The sequence below is a fragment of the Eremomyces bilateralis genome (genome assembly GCF_010015585.1).
Source record: "Eremomyces bilateralis CBS 781.70 unplaced genomic scaffold P152scaffold_5, whole genome shotgun sequence".
Taxonomy (NCBI): Eukaryota; Fungi; Ascomycota; class Dothideomycetes; order Eremomycetales; family Eremomycetaceae; genus Eremomyces; species Eremomyces bilateralis.
In genome coordinates, this window is record NW_022985071.1 from 323542 (window position 1) to 340943 (window position 17402).

The following is a 17402-nucleotide window of genomic DNA, read 5'->3' on the forward strand; positions in this document are numbered from 1 at the left end:
TAGACTGAATTTGCATTTGTATGTGTTTTGCAGCGTATCTCAAGATACGGTGTATAGCGATTAGATTTGGTGATTTTCGGGGGTGTGTGCAGACATTTGTCTACTTAAGTTAGTGTACCTTAAGAATGCTAAATGATTGAACCGTGAACCGTGTTCCCTGATATCCCATTAAATCCACTACTGACCCCAACGCCCCCATCCCGCGCCCTTTCCCCAAATAGATGAATCCCCTAGTGATCGTGTTCGACAGGCCTCGTGGGGGTGTTAAAGCGGGCATTTCGACGTCTGACCGACCTGTTCTGGGGCCGTCGGGCGGTGCTGGGTGTGCGTTCGAACAACTCAGGGCTCATCACTAGCCCCCTCCCCATCACTCTCTAGGTCTGTCATTTGGATGCGTTCATCCGTCTCTGGATTCCTATCCTTGCCGGCAAAAGGCGCCGTAAACCTCTCTGGATCCATATTCCTCGGATCACAATCCGGGACGTCGCCCATCACGCCAACGATCACTTTCTCCTTTCGCTCCTGCATCGCCAGAATTCGTTCGTTGATGGTTCCCTCCACAGTGAAGCGCGTCATATAGGTGCGTTCGGTCTGCCCGATGCGAACACACGGCAGAACCTTTGGAAGTCCATCGACCAATTCCACCATGGATCACAGATGATGACGCGGGTTGCCATGGTCAAGTTCAGGCCAACCCCGCCGCTCTGGAGGGTGCAGAAAAGAATTCGCAGGTCCGGATCTTCTGCAAAGCCTCTGAGATCATTCTCCCCCATTTTCGGGCCGAGCTGGCCATTGTACTAATACTCGAATCAGTAGGAATCTCGTAGCGGTTGATATTAGACTCACATGAACGTTACCCCAACCCTCCTCGTCGCATATCTTCCCCATGATGGCGAGGACCAGAAGGAATTGCCCGTGGATGATAACTTTGCAATTCGGCGTCTGCTTGAACCATGCGGGGGGGTTGAGCCTTGATCATTGATGGCAATGGTCTTGGGACTCGACAATATTCCCCCACCTAACTTGAGCCAGTTCACTGCCCGGAACTTCATCGACCTTTGTTTCTTCTTCACTTGTCCTATCCTCAGTGTGTGCATATCGCTATCATCGCCGTCTTCACCAACATATAAAGCACTGGCCTTCTGTTTACGCTGTCCATACAGAAAGGCAGGTGGATCTTCGTAATTGCTCGTAGGGTTCAGTATCGTGATTGTGTGGCCTATTTGCTGAAACCGAACCTTGTGAAAGACCAGCCCATGCTTTTGATTTTCAGGATCGTCGTCGGTAGAAGGGTCGTCATCGTCTTCCGCAGCGGAGGTGGCGCCAGATTCACCTGCGTCCTCATCTCGAGTTACTTTGGTAGTCTTGGAGGACCTTGCGGAGGTGGAGGATGTAATCCCTTCTTCCATCCCCATGTCGCTCACCGACTTCTTCATTCGCAATATCCCGAAGTTTAGCGATATCTTCCTCTTTGAGAATATCCTTCATGGCAAGTTCAAGGGCTAGAAGGTGCTTGGAGGGCTGACGCAAGCGAAGGAGCATGACGAACATAGTGCGGTAACTTAGGGGTCCACTTTCTTTTACGAGGGCGATTACCCTGATCTGCATGCGGATGCGGACAATCTCGTAGACGGCATGGTGGACGGGATCCATTTTGACCCTCATAACGCGTTCCTCAGCCTCTGGAAGGTCTACCAAGATCGTCCCATGAATCTATCTGCCAACGTGCGTCGCACCATGATACGACCAACTATCATTTGGAGTCTCCCGGCAGCCATCTCCTTGGAGTGTAGAGTCTTCCCACCGATAAATTTCTGGAGGAAGATATGGCGGCTTCCGGCCACCTTGATTTTCAGAAACTTAAAGAGCGGGCAAATTTCCTCGATTTTGTTCTGGATTGGCGCTCCTGATAAAACCCAGCGGTATTTCCCAAGAAGGGCCTGAGAAGCCTGCGTCGTTTTCGACTCCCAGTTCTTGATGGCTTGGCCTTCATCAAGTACGACTCGGCAGAACGGCATCCGATAGAGGAGTCCCCTTACCATACCGCTGAATAGTTGGCTTTAACCCATTGCCTCTTTTTTCAACTGGTCCTAAGCTCTTTTGGAATCAGTTTCCCCAATCTGGGTAGGACCTTTGGACAGTTTAATAGGCCGTGATCACCATTCTGTACTATCCCCCATCTTTTCAACTCCACTTTGGTCATTGTCAAACATTTTCTTCTCATCATCCAGATAAAGCAGAGTATTTCATAATACCTTCGGGTTGCAGAACTTCGCAATCTCGTTCGCCCATTGGACGCAGATACTCCGGTGTGCGACAACGAGCGTGGTCCGGCTCTCAAGTAGCCGAGTTCTGAGTGATATCACTTAGTTACTTGGCCTTGGTCAACATCGAAGATGTTGTGATCCAGATGTTTGGTGGCGTATAGTCACAGTCTGTGCAACTAGCTGCGCGTCGGAAGTGCCGTAGCTAGAGGAATGGAGAGTGATAAGCTGAAGACAGAAGTGGGGAGAGGTAGACGAGGTAGATGAGAAGTGAGAAGTCGGCAAGTGTTGGTTGAAGAAAGAAGGAAGATGAGAATTGAGAAATAGTTAGTTGACGAGGGTTGAGAAGTAGCGGTTAAAGAGAAGGAAGATCAGAGCGGTTGCTTGAAGAGGGGAGGAGAAGATCGAGCACGAGGAGTAAATGGTTGAAGAGGGAAGATGAGGAGTGGTGGAGGGAAATGTGAAGAGGTAGGCCGGTAGGTAGCCAGCGGAGCTGTGAAGGATGGTTGCGTCGGTTGAATAAGGAAGACACGAGTTGGTAGGCTGAAAGGAGAAAATTGAAGGCGAGAAGATGGGATGCGATTAAAATAACGAATGGAAGTCGTAAGATGGAAGATACAGATGGGTGTCCTAGCATTGGAGCCTTCGATGGATGATTTAATGAAGATGACATCTGATTGAACCTACGAACGCTCCAGGAAAATATGACATCGACCATGTCTACTGAGCTCTTACTCAATGGTAAATTAGTGGCATCACGCTGAATTGTCTACTGGTTCAGATAAAGTCGCCGTCCCCAAAGCCACCGAACGGATTTGGCGGACGTCCACCCGTTCCACCGAACCTCCCACCGCCTGGAAACCTACCGCCTGCGTCACGCCCTCTCGGCTCCTCACCAGGTCCTACGGGATCATATCGTGAGCCAGGCGGAACTTGAGGGTCATACCCCTGCCTGTCTCCTTGACCTCTGAATAGCGGATCGTCAAATGTCGGATGCATCCCACCGCCTGCTGGGCCGCCGAGATATGGCCGTAACGGATCATGGGGTCCGAGTCCAGGTGGGTGGAGGTCGCGCTCACCAAGACCCCCAAATGGACCCATGGGATTTGCGGGGCCGAATCGTGGCGGCCGGTTGATTTCGTGCTCGTCTTCAAAGCCTGGAATGGGTTCGGGTAGGGGTCCTCGTGGGTGGCGTGGAGGTACGGCTAGAGGGTCGTGGAACGGGTACGGCCGAGCTGGTTGTGGCTCGTCCGGATCTTGCTGAGGCCTGTCTCGCCGTCCAGTTGAGGTTATGGGGGCCTCCTCGTAACCTTCCTTATGGATTCCAGGAGCCAGTTTTTGAATTATGGACGCTTTAAACTCCGTGGCTAGATCCTGGAGGCGAGCAGGAGTGATGAATATGCCTTTGAGAATGTCTTGTGCTGTCTTGATCCGCTCCTCCTTGTTCTCTGGCGCCTCTGGGCCGGTTGGAAGCGGAGACGAAGGAAGTGATGACTCGGAGACGAAGTCCTTCATATTGACGTCAAATTGGCAGACTTTCTCGTCTTCAACAGCCAGTCCCAGAATGACGACTTTACTACCTATTCGGTTGACCTTGATGAGGAATTCCAAGGACGACTGCGGGTGGGCATATCTGAAGGCATGCGCGGATGACGCGTTCCATTGCTCTGGAAGCGGCTGTGTTTCCTGTGAGTCCGAAGATGCTTCTACAACTGAGTTTAGCGTTGTTCTATATTGATTCTTTCTAGGCTTACCAATCTGGTGGTCCTCCCCAAGGCCAAGCAGCCGGAATCCCACCGCGATCATCGCCGCATGTACGGCAAGCGCTATGGCATCGACAGGCCCCTTTAGCTGTGGTGATGCCTGGGGAGGTAGGCTTGCCGCCATATACCTCGAGAGGGAAGAGGCATTTAAGGGATTAGAAGACGGATTTGCGGGCGCCATGTTCAGGTATTTTCGATGGTGGGACGCAGCTCCGGTACCGACCAGGAATGCGTAGTTGTCGATAGAGAGATCAAAGTAGAAGACGGGCAATGTCCGAGCAATAGACCTTGAAAGAGTCTGAAATATTCCAGGAAGAAACACGATAATGTGGTATTGTATGAGTCGGTTGTCGAGAGATTGCTACGGATATGTCGAAACTCGAACGTTGAGGATCAACAGCCAGCTCCCCACGCGTGCGTCATACATGTTGTGGCCTTGGCGCCTTGTAGGCTACAGCACGCAGTGCAGCGGGAGTGGAGGAGCACAGCTTGCAGCGTGCAGCCTCCCAAGCCCCAGCTTGAAGGCCCCAGCCTTGGAGCTTGGCAAATATGTAATACATATTCATTTCTGTTATATTCGGCAAGTCCCGTGCACGCGTTACCCCCCCCACAGGCCCACACCAGACGGCACCTCCACATACTTTGAATGCCTTGTTGCCTGAGGTCTCCACCCAAGACCTGCACCTCCACTCACCCGACGACTGTGACGTCTATCTATGTCTCACCTCAATTGGCCTCACGCCCCCTTAATATCCGTTCATCATAACCTCATCTACAACTTCATTTATTTGTGTATAGCGGTTCACATGACGCGTCTATTAAAATATTCCTGGTATTATTCCTTAAACGGCATCAGCCCCGTTCCGGCTGCCGAAATGCTTAACCTACCGAGGCTGCTAATTAATCTGCACTGTGTCTGGGGCACGACTAAGGCAGCGACGTCTTGCTCGACTCCATATCAATATCGCCCGAACCAATTGGGCTGGGACTCAGTATCCACCCAACGATTTGGATCCGACTCTGTTCATTATTTGTGCACTTCCGTCTCCCTTTGGCTGCTTTTCCTTGCTATCGACTCAGGCGACTAGAATATCGCCAAGTTGTGCATCCTGGAGGATCACTTGGTCCACGGGGATTTACTGCCGTGTCCAAAAGATCAAGCTTCAAATCGGCTTCATTCCCTGAAGATGTCTCCACAATGTCTCTTGTTATTTCCCAACCCATATCCTCGCCGGATCGTTCCGCCCAGTACGATTGGAGTGACATCCGACGAGGTACCATACCTAATCAATTTAATTAACATTCTATGAGTTGTATATTTTAGCATCGCACACATTGGGACTTCCTCTCCGGACATCCAAAGCCTCGATTGATCCTCTCCCAATCAATCTCTGTCCGCATCAATGCTTTCATTTATACATGAAACCGCCCGGGTTCCCCCAGAGATACCGAGATGTGAGATCAGGCGTCATTGGTTATTGCTCTCGAATCCTGTTGGCAATTATGTGGGTTGTAATAAAGCGAGCCAGATGATATATCGTAGCATGCCTCGATTCTCATGCCTCGATTCTCACCCACCTGTCCATCTTCATCCTGTCCCTTCTGAAGTCGTTCCTTTAGTCGTGCTTCCCGCAGTCAGTCGTTCATTTATTTGACTTGCCAAATTCTTTTCATAATGGTCCAAATCTCGGTCCTCCTCACGAGCGTTGCTGCTCTGGCAGCCGCATCCCCCGTGACCAAGCAGCTTCAGAGCCGGGAATCTTGCCAAGGACAGAGCTGCATCATCGCAGACGTCGCTCGCACCACCGGCCGAGCTCCCATCAACCCGAACGGTCCCAATCAACCTGAGGGGGGTAGTAAGGAGGGTAACAAGTGCATCGCGGACTATATCGTTCAATTGAACAATGAATGCCGTATCCCAGTGGGCTCTAGAACTGATAAGGACGGAAATTCTTTGCCCGCAGTAGCAGGCTGTGAGTCCAAGTCTCCGGCCACGCCAGGATCCAACTCGTCTGGCAGCACTGGCAGCACTGGGAGCACTGGGAGCACTGGCAGCACTGGAAACACTGGAAGCACTGGAAGCACGCAAAGCGCTGGAAGTAACTCTGCAGGCACAGGTGGGGGCGACTTTGCAGGGAGTTCAACCAGTGGTCTTGGAAGCGTTAGCGGCGGTGGTCTTGCTGGTCTACTCGGTGGGAGTGGTAGCTCGAGCTCGAGCGGTCTCAGTTCGCTCTTCGGTGAGCAATTTCCTCTTGACGTTCCCACCCGATGTAACTACGTTGAATCGGACTGACTTCTGCTCCAGGCGGCCTATTCGGAAAGCGAGAGGAAGCCAATGCCGAAAAACGTCAACTCTTTGGTGGTGGAAGCTCATGCACCCCATATCGGGTCATCTACGCCAAGGGTACCACGGAGATGGGCGAATTAGGATTTACCGTCGGTCCGTCGCTTAGCTCGGGACTCAGCGGGCGAGATTTCACCGTCGATGGTGTGGACTACCCCGCCGATATGGACGGAATCAACTGTCTTGGTATGGAAGGCGGTATTATCGCCATGAAGATGCTGGAGAACGCCGTGGCCCAGTGCCCAGAGCAGAAGATTTTCATGTCGGGCTACAGCCAGGGTGCCATGGTTGCCCGTGAGGCAGTGGCATTTGCACGACCCGAGGCTCGCAAGCAGGTTATCGTAAGCGCTCCCGATTCCTTCGATTGGATGGGTTCCACTGACCATAGTTTTAGGGCGTTGTCACATTTGGAGATCCGTTCAATGGGTCACCGATTGCGGATTTCGACTCCAGCAAGATCAAAATCTTCTGCTCTTCCTCTGATGGAGTGTGCAAGGGGGAGTTTTCTATCAGCCTTGGGCATCTGGGATATGTTGGAACCTCCACTACTCAGGCCGTCTCGTGGATCAAACAGCAGGCTCGCTGAGGCTAAGGGGAAGTCGAGAGTTAACAAGAAGTTCTTTCAGTATGTAAGAAGGCATTAGAATGCTGATTCAATTGCGGCTGCGTGCGTTGCGAAATCATTAAACCTATTCCCTGCGCCTGTCTATGCGTCGAATTAAATCACTCCTCATATAATGACCGTCCTAGCCTATCATTTGCTTCAATAAACCTAGTCTGTATTAGCATGCGTTGGATGATGACAAGGTGAAAATGCTTACGAAAACTGGTGCTCCAAAACCCCTTCCCCCCCTTTCTCCAAATCGATATTGTATACGTAGAAAGCCCCAGCACTTGTGACGACCATCAACTGTGGGGTATTGTTTCTCATCGCCACAACAGTTCGAACCGGACCACCACCCTCCCCAAGATTTGGTGCAGTGCTCCGCGGAACCTTGACCCAAGCGAAGTCGCGCTGCGGCTCCCAGATCTCGGTGACGGCGGTTGGAAGATAGGTCCCCAGGGAGGAAGCGAAAGTCTTGGTCATGTTCTGAGACGTTCTTCGAATCATCGATGCGAGGGTGGGATTCAGCGGTTTCCTTTCCGCTGCGGCTGTAGAGGCACCGATCGACTCATAATCCATGCTCCCTGAGTCGATATGGTCTTCGCTACTGATCGATGCGCTTCGGTCTCGAGTAGGAGAGAAGGTCGGGGAGCGGGGTGAGGAAGTTGCCGAGCCGGGTCGACTGGATGCCTTTTGCGGAGAGACCAATCGGAAGATGTGAACGGTTTCCGTCGCGGAGGAGACGCAGAGCAGCGAAGAAGTCGCGTTGAAGGACATGCTGAAGATCCTGGCGGGGATGGAGCCGCGCCGAAATTGGAAGAGTTTCTGCGCGAGCGGAACGGAGAAGACGCGGATGATCGTCCCCTTCTCGGACGCCGTCGCGAGCAAGTTGCCTTCGCCGTTCAATGACACGCAGGACAACGGAGTCTGATGTGCCTCGACGACGTTCACAGCTTCCATCTTGGTGGCATCGAAGATCATCACTTCGCCAGTGGTTGGGGCAACATGTGTCCCAGTCGGCGGGGTGTGTGACGGCGGAGCAAATGGAGAAGGGGCCACTTTCTGAGGCAACGGATATACCAAGTAGTTGTTCTCTGATGACGATGAAAGTGCGCAGATAGCTGTACCTCGTCAGTGACCAACCCAATCTATCTCAGGTAGTCCTACCGTGTGGATTTGGTGAAGTTTCAATTCTGCGAATCAAATTCATGTTACTGATGTCATAGACGTAAATGGAGTCCTCAAGGACCACAACTAAGCGCTTTCTGTTCATACGGACGGCAAGAACACGTGACGGAAAGGTGAGGTCGCATATTGTCGATTGACGCTAGAGATGATCAGTGGATTTGGAAGTATAGTATGGATTGCTTTACCTTTGTATTCTGTATCCGCAATAATCGCGGAGACAATACTAACGCCACCAGAGACGTGGAGAACAACATCTCGACAAGGGAGATGTCTCCTTCATTGGTCTCAAAGTGCTTCTCAAATGGCTCGGTGGTGTATTGTCGGAATCCTTTGGTAGTTCCTATCCACCTTAACACGTCGAACTGAATATGAGCAGGCGCAACAAACCAGCGGATATGTAACTATAGTCTTGATTGAAGGTAACATAATTGAGCGCCATGATGGCGTCGAGGTATGAATAGCCAATATCAGACCTAATTCGGTCAAGATATCGCAAGGTTGCAGCTTCACGGGAGTCGGCTGGGATAGCCTACTTGTTGGGAGGCAAGTACCTCACGACAATATATGAGAGCTCTGCGATGCCAAAGTCGCGAAGAGAATATCCCTTGCTCTTATCCAGGAAATTTAATTTAGCCAAACCTTCAAATATGCGATTTCTGTCTTTGTCAGAAGGTGGAAGGTGGCGGGAGCCTGTTCGAGGTTCGATGGTGGTGGAGTTCCAGAAGCTCGATAATTACGAGAGATGTCCGTAGATGTCGCTATTGGTAGCTTTAGCCCGCCGTACTCAGGTTAATCACCTAATTCGAATGACGAAAATATTTGTCCATCCTAGACTTTCTTGACTGGAGACTCGGAAGGAATGGCACCTTTGATGGATCTTGCAAATCATCATGGAGGACTTGATTGAAAAGAGCTAGGGCTTTGCTTCGTGATAGACCAGTGTTAAACCTCCCCTTGTCCAGAGTTGCCTGGAGATCACAATGAAACGTCCGATGGAGACTTCTTCAACTATAAAGGCATCGAGCCGTGATGAAGCCATCATCGGCACTAATGACTACAGCATTGTCTCTAAACGCAGCGTTGAAAGGCTCTACAATGCCGACGAATCGGAGTTTTTGCATCATTTTGTTCCAAAGTTTAAGAGGCGAGCTCCGGCCATCAATAGGGGTTACTGGCTTCGTGTGCACGCGATTGAGTTCGTGGTCCTGCGATTTTTGGAGGAGTGCCGCCAGGCAGGAAAACAGGTAGCTGTTGTGAATCTCGGATGCGGTTATGATACTCTTCCGTTTCGGACGAGATGGAAAGCACCACAGCTATGCGGGGACTGCGTATTCGTCGACGTAGACTATCCGAGTCTTATCCAGCGGAAGGCGGAGAAGATCCGAAGGGAGAATTTGTTCGGGTTGACACCTACGACTGGTACGGCCTCTGAAGCCGTCAGTCTTGAAACGGAAGAAGGATACTATGCAGTGGGCTGCGATCTGCGGCATCCGGAGCGACTTCAGCAAATATTAACGGATGAACTTGGTTTACATGGAAGACATTTCATATTTCTTGCCGAGGTATCATTAGCGTACGTGGACTATAACTACGCGAATACGCTCATCGATAAGCTCAGTAGCATATCAAATTGTATGAACTTTCCAAAAGCCATGTCCCACGGGACCAAGATTGTAGCTAATGTCACTCACAGCACGTTTCTGCATCCTGGAGCAGTACCTCCCCGATGGGGAAGGCCATCCCTTTGCGCAGGCGATGCTCAACCACTTCGAAAAAACCGCGCCCCTGAAGCAGATCCGAAAATGCCCGTCGCTCGCTGCCCAGGCTGCGCGATTCCGCCAAAACGGCTGGACGTCCGTTCAAGTTGAGAACCTTTGGAACCTCTGGCAAAATGATGAATTCCTCTCGGGAGAGCAGAGGACTGCGCTGGACAAGGTGGAGCAATTTGATGAGTGGGAGGAGTTCGCCTTGTTTGGCGCGCACTATTTCGTGTTGGTTGCCGGGAACTACGATTTAGGCCCGCTGTTACCCATATTGCCCCAACACAATGATCATTTGGGTGCTGAAGCGCCGCCAGTCCAAAGCGCTCTTGCATGGCAGCACTTCCAGGCGCCAAAAGGCGCTGGGCTTCGACGATATGGGGCAGTGATACCCCACAGTGCGCAGCTTGTCTCCTTTCACGGAGGCCAAACCTCAAGCGCGAAGCAGGGGAACTACGACACGTACAGCTGCAGTTCTCCAGCTCCTGATCTACCCGGCCCTCCAGAATGTCTGTCCAGCCACACCATAACGGAATGCGGTCCCGACACCTATTTGTGTGTCGGTGGACGGACAACCCCGAGCAAAGCACGATCTGCATGTTGGCTTGGAGTCTCAGATCAATGGACTCCCGTTGAACACCTCACTCCGGGTCGATATCGACACTGCGCAGTCCCAGTCCATCTACCCACCGAGCAAGGCGTCCTTGTTTTCGGCGGCAGGACTGGCGATGGCATAGTGCTTGGCGAATGGGCACTGTGGACTGGGTCGTCCGGCTGGCGACGTTTGACATGCCCCATGGATGAGCCCCAGCCGAGATTTAGCGCCACGATGGCATGCAGCGGGTTGACCGATGGTCTCTTGATGGGAGGCCTTTCTGCTTCTGGCACCGTGTTCCATGATTGCTGGAGGTGGACGCTGGATGGGTTGCAAGTATTGGCAGAGAGAGTCTCGGAATCCGTCCTCCCGAAACAGATTGAATGGACACGGTTTGGTGCAAGCCTTGTTGCGTCAGACAAAGGCTTTGTTCTCATTGGCGGGGTGGGAGCGAACGGCATAATACCAGAGATGGATGATGTTGTTTGTATATCCAAAGCGCTGCACTTCACCCGTCTTCCACTGGTATCTGGACCGACTCAGAGACCTTTACTTGTCGGACACGGGGCTGCTCTAGTTAAGGATGGCAGTCTCCTAATAGTAGGTGGGGGCGCTATATGTTACTCGTTCGGCGCCTTTTGGAATCCGGGGATCTACATGCTGTCGACATCAAGGGGTGTTCAAGAATGGTTCCTGGATGCTACCCCAGCTACAACCGAAGTGCAAGCTTAAAACGGCTCTATCCAGCCTCTAAAGGAACGTTCGGGCGATGGACGGGCTATGAAAGAGGAGGATATTGTCTCAGATCTCGACGTAGGACAGATCCCCTGTAACGAGCCCAGTGTTGCTACACGGCGTTGAGTTTGGTTCCAGGCAAGAGAATTAGACAACCGAGTGCCTGCTCGGCCGAATTGGACGAGACACAAAAGCCGTCATCCACCCCACTCCAACCCGAAAGCTTGATTTCGTCCAAAAGATCTTCCAATATCAGACACTGCCCTTCTCGATGTTATCGAGTACCGAGCATGTCTACCTCCGCTCTCTATCCTGTCGATGCCAACGAAACAGGTCGCAGACATTTTCAAGCACTTTCCTCCCATCGCCCCAGACCTTGCCCTCCTACCTTCTCTACCCACCGTTGACAAGGGCACTGCCCCGTCCTCCGCATCTCCGGGAACGTCACCATGTGACTCCATCACGATGCCACGGCAACCATCCTCACCCAATGGCGCAGGCGGAAGATAGTCTCTCTATTCCCTCCGTTGGATGTCGATCGGCTCCACGTCGCCTCTGAACATCATCGCGAGTTCCGAGGCTCTTGGGGAACGGAGCTGGGTGGTGCGGTGAAGATGTTTTTCGGGGCTTGGAGGGATATGCGACGGGACGGGATATCTACGGCAACGGGGATCTGGAGGCCTATGAGATCGGGCGCAGGGAGATTCGGTGATGGTGAAGGGCGCGGAGGATGGTGGCACTTCGTGTTGTAACAAGTAGAACTGGCGTCACGCAGTCAACGGCCGGACGTTGGATCCTCAAGCGGGGGTGGGGAATGGCTATTTGCAAAAGACCAGGACAGCGTTGAAGGAACTACCGAAGGAACTGGTAGATTTCTATTCCCGTCGGCTGGCTAAGGAACTCCGGACTCGACGGATGAGCTGCTCCATCCACTCCAAAACACCATCCTGTACCTACACATCAATAGGACTGCCCTACACATGTTCACAGATCGAGAGAAAAAACCACGTTTCCTTCGAAGTGTTACTCGTTCATTACTGATGGTACACCATTGATGCTCGGGAGAAATTATCCTTCTCCGCCCAACGTGAATGTTTTTCAACTGCAGTGTATACACATCTTCTATGCTTCGTGATGCTGAGAACTCGTGACATGCCACCGATACCCGTCGCGCTCACAGGAAATAGTCGGGCGTTCGTCGGGAGACCATAGGCTCGCCCGCCCGCGGACATGGGTCGAATTGCAAGCTGGGGGGGATGTTAGGATGCGGATGGAGGAGTCGAGCGACGGGGACTTACAAAGTATACTTCAAGTGCTCGTCTATTTCCATGATTGCGGCCTGATTTCCGCAGCGATAACAGTAGTTCGGTGCTATTTCGCGTTAGTAATCGATGAGCGAGCCGCAAGAGCGGTGGCATACCTGAAAAGATGGTAACGACATTCCGGTCTTGAGACCAATTATACCCTTCCATGACCAGCTGGTGCGCACGCGCGACCAATGTCAGCCCGTTGTTATGATTGAATGCCTCCGAGATGTCCTGGCCGAACGTGTACCCGGCGCCGCGCGGGGAGATCCCCCATCCGCATCGATCATCGGGATCCGACCACAGCAGATCGCACATAGGACCCTCATGCGGGACCTCCTGTATCCGATCCAGGGCGCGGATGTTGTCGAGGGTGTCGATGCTCGGGCTCAGGCCGCCGTGCAGGCAGAAGATCTGATTGTTGATGAGGGCGGTGAGGGGAAGGTAGTCGAAGAGGTCGGTGAAGAACTTCCAGACGTTGGCGTTGCCATACTTGCGCAGGCACTCGTCGTAGAAGCCGTACACCTGGGTGATCTGGCGGGACTCGTGGTTGCCGCGGAGGATAGTGATACGTTGGGGGTAGCGGATCTTCAGGGCGACGAGGAGGGTGACGGTCTCGACGGAGAAGTAGCCGCGGTCGACGTAGTCGCCCATGAAGAGGTAGTTGGTGTCTGGGTTGGGCCCGCCGATCTTGAAGAGTTCCATCAGGTCGTGGAATTGGCCGTGGATGTCGCCGCACACGGTTACGGGGCATTTGACGGGTTGCACGTTGGACTCCTCCTGGAGAACTTCTCGAGCTTTATCGCACAGCCGTTCGACCTCTGCCTCCGATAACTGCTTACAGCTCATGAGGCTGTCGATCCACGAGTCTAGGGTGTTGATGGAGGCGGGTTCGGAGTTGGACGTGATTTGTTGGACTTCCGGGGATCTCCCGACGTCTTCCATGTTGGTATCCATGGTTATATTCGAACTCTCAGTAAATACGGGCAACGAGGCCGAAAGATCAGTGGTGACACCTCGAAACGGGACGGCGTGTGGATTGAATTAGGTGGGTTGTGGTGTGAGGCCTGGAGGGAAGGGGGGAGCGATTGGGCATGTAGTAGCTGTACGTGGGTGATCGGAGAGGAGTTGAATAGACCTAAGCGTCGCACAAGGAGTCAAGGGTATCGCGAATGACGGGAAAAGAGACGATGGCAGCAAGAAGGGTGGATTATGTTATGGGGTTGACGACATGTTTTCGGACACAATCACATCAATCTGGACGAGTAGCGTCAGCCAGGAGCTGCCATGAATTCGGGGAGACGATTTTCCGTTCCGGAGACATGATCCAATCAACGTAGCGGAGATCTCCCGTCACAAGGCTGGAGTAATGGCTTGCTGCCTTGCTGACTTGCTAGTTGCTGCCTTGCTGCCTTGCTGCCCTGCTGCCTGGTATAGAAGTGCGGTATGGTTCGTGCAGCGGCCGAGGCACACCCCTGTCAAACTATGTGGCTGAAAAGTGGGACATGCGGAGGCTGGCACCAGCCCCTCCAAAGTGAAGCATCGGGTGGTCGGTCGTAGTGAAGCATGATAATGCATTTCCTTGCTACTTCTCGACTGTTGTGCTTCTCTTCCTTCACCTACCCGTTGAACCAAACCTTACAGAATCACTCGTTGATACCAGCCTTTTTACTTGTCCACGTGCTTTACCGATCTCGCCGCATTCAGAAAGCCTAGGGAGGTGTCAAACTCCCACTTCCCATCGTCAGTTCACGATCCGGCTCACATTCCTCCAACAATCGGATCGGAATTCCCGCCCACTGGGCGCAGTCGATCGGAATGGCACGACCCCCTTGCATCGCATCGCTCCCCAAATTCCTCGTTCTCCTCGCCCTCTCTCAACTCTCCACCACATCCCCCCTTCCCACCGACGTGATCATCGAAGACCACCCCGACTACCAGAACCACACCCTCTCAAAGCGACAAGCCTGCGCCAATCCCTGCGGATGGGCCGGCCAGCTCTGCTGCGCATCGAACCAAGCCTGCTTCATCGACTCGAACAACCAAGCGCAATGCGGGCAAAGTAGCGGATCTCAAGGCGGGCAACTACAAGGAGCGCCAGCAGGTGGATCGGGGTCCGATGGACAGTGGAAAACGTGGACCTCCACCTGGGTCGAAACGGATCTGGTCACGATGACCTCCGTCTACAGCTCCTACATCGCCGGCGCCCAAGCGACCGCCGCCCCAACCGGAAAGTCATGCCGTTTCGAACTCAATGAGTCGCCGTGCGGAGACATCTGCTGCGCGAGCGGGCAGTACTGCTACGACCACAATCAGTGCGCCGCCGCCGGTAACGCGGGCTACACCACCACCGGCATCCTCCCCCCGGCGTCGGTCCCACTCCGTCCGACCGGCGGAACGGGCGTCGTCACCACTGCCACCGTGGCGCCCACGACCACCGTCCCGTACGCCCCGCCTGTCGCGACCGGCGCAAACGTCGATGAGCCCCTGACCGGGACGGGAGGCGGCGGACTGAGCGGTGGCGCCATCGCCGGAATCGTCATCGGCGTGCTCGCGGCGATCACCATCCTCATCTTCATCTGCGTGTGCTGCGTGGCGCGCGGCATGTTGGCCGGTGTCCTGGCGATCCTGGGTCTGGGTAAGAAGAAGGATCACCGCCATCACCGACGGTCCGAGTATATCGAGGAACACCATCATCGCCATAGCTCCGCGGGGGGTTCGGGTCGACGGTGGTATGGTGACCGACCGGCGCGGCCGGAGAAGAAGAAGACTGGATTGGGAGGGGCGACGGGGGTGGCGGCGGGACTGGCGGGGCTGGCGATCGCGCTGGGTCTCAAGAGGAAGCATGATCGGAAACATGCGAAGACGGAGTATTCGGGAAGCGATTACACCTATGGATCCGAGAGTAGTCCGAGTAAGTAAACCGGTTCATGACCGTTGTCGAGTCGATGCTAACAATGTGTTTAGGTAGCTTGAGTTCTTCAGATCGACACACTCGACGATCGTCACGACCGTCACGCCCGTCACATCCTCCATCACGACGACACTGAGGAGTGACGAGTGACGAGTTCCGAACGAACGGGAGATAATGGAAGGACGACTGATGGCATTTAGCAGCAGAGCATGGATGTCCCTTTTCGGGACAATGGCGTTTAAAAGAGGCAGGCTGTGGACACCTCTGGTTCACAGCAAGGCCTCTTACCCTTTGCCTTTGTAAATCAGCTTTCTAGGGAATAATGTAGATATGGGATGCCTTGGGCTATGAGCGAATCAGGGTCGGCAAATTGAGCCACGAAGGAACGAAATTCATCGAAAGGAGATTAGCTTTTTGCACGATCCTCATATATCGGAATTTGAGATGTGACACAAAATCTTCAAGCCTCAATCGATGGTGTACTGTATTCGGATGACCATGAGCAACGAAATGAGAATGGAACTGAGCCAGTGACGCACGTGAAACGTTGAAGTGCCTGACGGCCTGAGGTGTCATCTCAGTATCCGAAGATCCCCCGACGCTAGTAAGCTCCGCTTCCAACAGCCACTTCAGATCACGACTTCAGTTGCTTCACCTCTCCTCGACCGTCATCTCATTCAACCAACAGCCATTGCGTGCCATCCAGCCATCGCCGCATCGCCCCGTGCCCCTCTTCCCTATTCTCCAAATCCCACCATCCCACCCGCCTACACCACCCCCTTCCCAACCATGCGCCTCCCCCGCCCCACCTCCACCGCCCTCTGCACCCTCCGGTCCCGCACGACCACGACCACCACCCCCCGCCGAACCTTCACCACTACCCTCCCCCGACCCAGCGGCGGCGAGCCCCACTACGAGCCCCCTTCCGGATGGCTGTGGGGAATCCAGCCGGGCCAGAAGTACGAGAGCGAGGGATGGGAGAACGTGTTCATCTATGGGTTTATGGGGAGCTTTGGGCTGTTGGCGGTGGCGTATGCGTTTAAGCCGGATACGAGGTACGTTGATTTATTCCCATCGGCAGAGGGGCTGTTGATTCGGGGGGGTTGAGGGGACTGTTGGCTGATGGAATTGGTTACAGCATCCAGACATGGGCGATCGAGGAAGCGCGGAGGCGGTTGGAGAAGGAGGGGATCTTGCCAGACCCGGATGCGGAGTGATGAGAACAGGTTGATGTGACATACACGTAAGCTAAATCTCATCCTCTCAGCGTGCCGTGGATTGACGAGACAGGACCTAGAGCGACGGCATAGAGACCCGGGTAGATTTCTGTCATGGCGTTCAGCGGACATTTGGGTGACTCATTGATGGTGTTTCCGTCTATACATATTACCAAACCCTTGGAATTCGACGTTGCTTATCACTATGGTTGCTTCCTTGTGTTCTATTTGACGTACCTTGTGTTCGGCCATTCCCAGACGATTTTCTTCACGGGGGATCTTGATCATAGTGATCTATGACATGACATACGTTGACTCATAGCTTCTCTTTCTCGCCTATATATGCTCCATCACGCCAGGATCTCTCCGTCCACTACAATCCTCCCTACGTTTATCCTCACGTTTTCTCCCACCTAACCAGATTTAAACACTCATCAACCACCTCCAGTTATCCACACCATCCATCCCACCATGTGCATCCGTCTCGCCATCCACCACGCCTGCGGCCACCTCCGCGTCCTCGCCATCCCCTGCTCGGCCACCATCCCCTTCAAGACCTACACCCGCCAGATGATTCCCGGCTGCGCGGCGACGTTCCCGGGCTTCGAGCACTATTTCAAGACGACGCTAGATTGTAGCATGTGTTCGGTGCTGGGTAAGGAAGAGGGGGGGAAGGGGAAGGGGAAGAGGCAGTGGGGACCGTGGGTTCTTGGG

The 17402-nt window shown here is 53.4% G+C and overlaps 10 protein-coding genes across 10 annotated transcripts; 5 read left to right on the forward strand and 5 right to left on the reverse strand.

The window, feature by feature from the left end:
- Positions 1-5: 5 nt before the first annotated feature.
- Positions 6-946, reverse strand: P152DRAFT_456452 (uncharacterized protein). Its single transcript, XM_033679012.1, has 2 exons — positions 847-946; positions 6-797 (listed from the first exon to the last, which is right to left on the reverse strand). The coding sequence occupies exon 2, from the start codon at positions 574-576 to the stop codon at positions 340-342; it is 237 nt and encodes a 78-aa protein (XP_033535853.1). The 5' UTR covers positions 577-797; positions 847-946; the 3' UTR covers positions 6-339.
- P152DRAFT_264740 (uncharacterized protein) lies at positions 633-1563 on the reverse strand. The gene is made up of 2 exons (XM_033674817.1): positions 847-1563; positions 633-797 (listed from the first exon to the last, which is right to left on the reverse strand). The coding sequence occupies exons 1-2, from the start codon at positions 1434-1436 to the stop codon at positions 686-688; spliced, it is 702 nt and encodes a 233-aa protein (XP_033535854.1). The 5' UTR covers positions 1437-1563; the 3' UTR covers positions 633-685.
- Positions 1564-3041: 1478 nt separating this feature from the next.
- P152DRAFT_392602 (uncharacterized protein) lies at positions 3042-4208 on the reverse strand (the record flags this gene model as incomplete). Its single annotated transcript, XM_033676156.1, has 2 exons — positions 3042-3970; positions 4019-4208. 2 exons carry the CDS (start codon positions 4206-4208, stop codon positions 3042-3044), a joined length of 1119 nt encoding a protein of 372 aa, XP_033535855.1.
- Positions 4209-5460: 1252 nt separating this feature from the next.
- Positions 5461-6400, forward strand: P152DRAFT_456455 (uncharacterized protein). The gene has a single exon (XM_033679013.1). The coding sequence runs from the start codon at positions 5703-5705 to the stop codon at positions 6318-6320; it is 618 nt and encodes a 205-aa protein (XP_033535856.1). The 5' UTR covers positions 5461-5702; the 3' UTR covers positions 6321-6400.
- On the forward strand, positions 6398-6957 carry P152DRAFT_393412 (cutinase; the record flags this gene model as incomplete). Its single annotated transcript, XM_033676196.1, has 2 exons — positions 6398-6712; positions 6766-6957. Coding segments are annotated over 2 exons (507 nt in total), but the record flags the coding sequence as incomplete, so codon positions are not given.
- Positions 6958-7018: 61 nt separating this feature from the next.
- Positions 7019-8860, reverse strand: P152DRAFT_412829 (WD40 repeat-like protein). Its single transcript, XM_033676991.1, has 5 exons — positions 8551-8860; positions 8349-8503; positions 8143-8302; positions 7193-8096; positions 7019-7143 (listed from the first exon to the last, which is right to left on the reverse strand). Exons 1-5 carry the CDS (start codon positions 8600-8602, stop codon positions 7095-7097), a joined length of 1320 nt encoding a protein of 439 aa, XP_033535858.1. The 5' UTR covers positions 8603-8860; the 3' UTR covers positions 7019-7094.
- A 145-nt stretch (positions 8861-9005) lies between these two features.
- Positions 9006-11387, forward strand: P152DRAFT_264800 (LCM-domain-containing protein). Its single transcript, XM_033674819.1, has 2 exons — positions 9006-9795; positions 9857-11387. The coding sequence occupies exons 1-2, from the start codon at positions 9144-9146 to the stop codon at positions 11248-11250; spliced, it is 2046 nt and encodes a 681-aa protein (XP_033535859.1). The 5' UTR covers positions 9006-9143; the 3' UTR covers positions 11251-11387.
- A 732-nt stretch (positions 11388-12119) lies between these two features.
- Positions 12120-13614, reverse strand: P152DRAFT_264780 (Metallo-dependent phosphatase). Its single transcript, XM_033674818.1, has 3 exons — positions 12674-13614; positions 12552-12624; positions 12120-12500 (listed from the first exon to the last, which is right to left on the reverse strand). The coding sequence occupies exons 1-3, from the start codon at positions 13512-13514 to the stop codon at positions 12428-12430; spliced, it is 987 nt and encodes a 328-aa protein (XP_033535860.1). The 5' UTR covers positions 13515-13614; the 3' UTR covers positions 12120-12427.
- A 350-nt stretch (positions 13615-13964) lies between these two features.
- On the forward strand, positions 13965-15948 carry P152DRAFT_456458 (uncharacterized protein). Its single transcript, XM_033679014.1, has one exon. It carries the CDS (start codon positions 14376-14378, stop codon positions 15477-15479), a length of 1104 nt encoding a protein of 367 aa, XP_033535861.1. The 5' UTR covers positions 13965-14375; the 3' UTR covers positions 15480-15948.
- A 384-nt stretch (positions 15949-16332) lies between these two features.
- P152DRAFT_385382 (NADH:ubiquinone oxidoreductase 11.6kD subunit) lies at positions 16333-16688 on the forward strand (the record flags this gene model as incomplete). The annotated part of the gene is made up of 2 exons (XM_033675818.1): positions 16333-16526; positions 16610-16688. Coding segments are annotated over 2 exons (273 nt in total), but the record flags the coding sequence as incomplete, so codon positions are not given.
- Between the last annotated feature and the right edge of the window lie 714 nt (positions 16689-17402).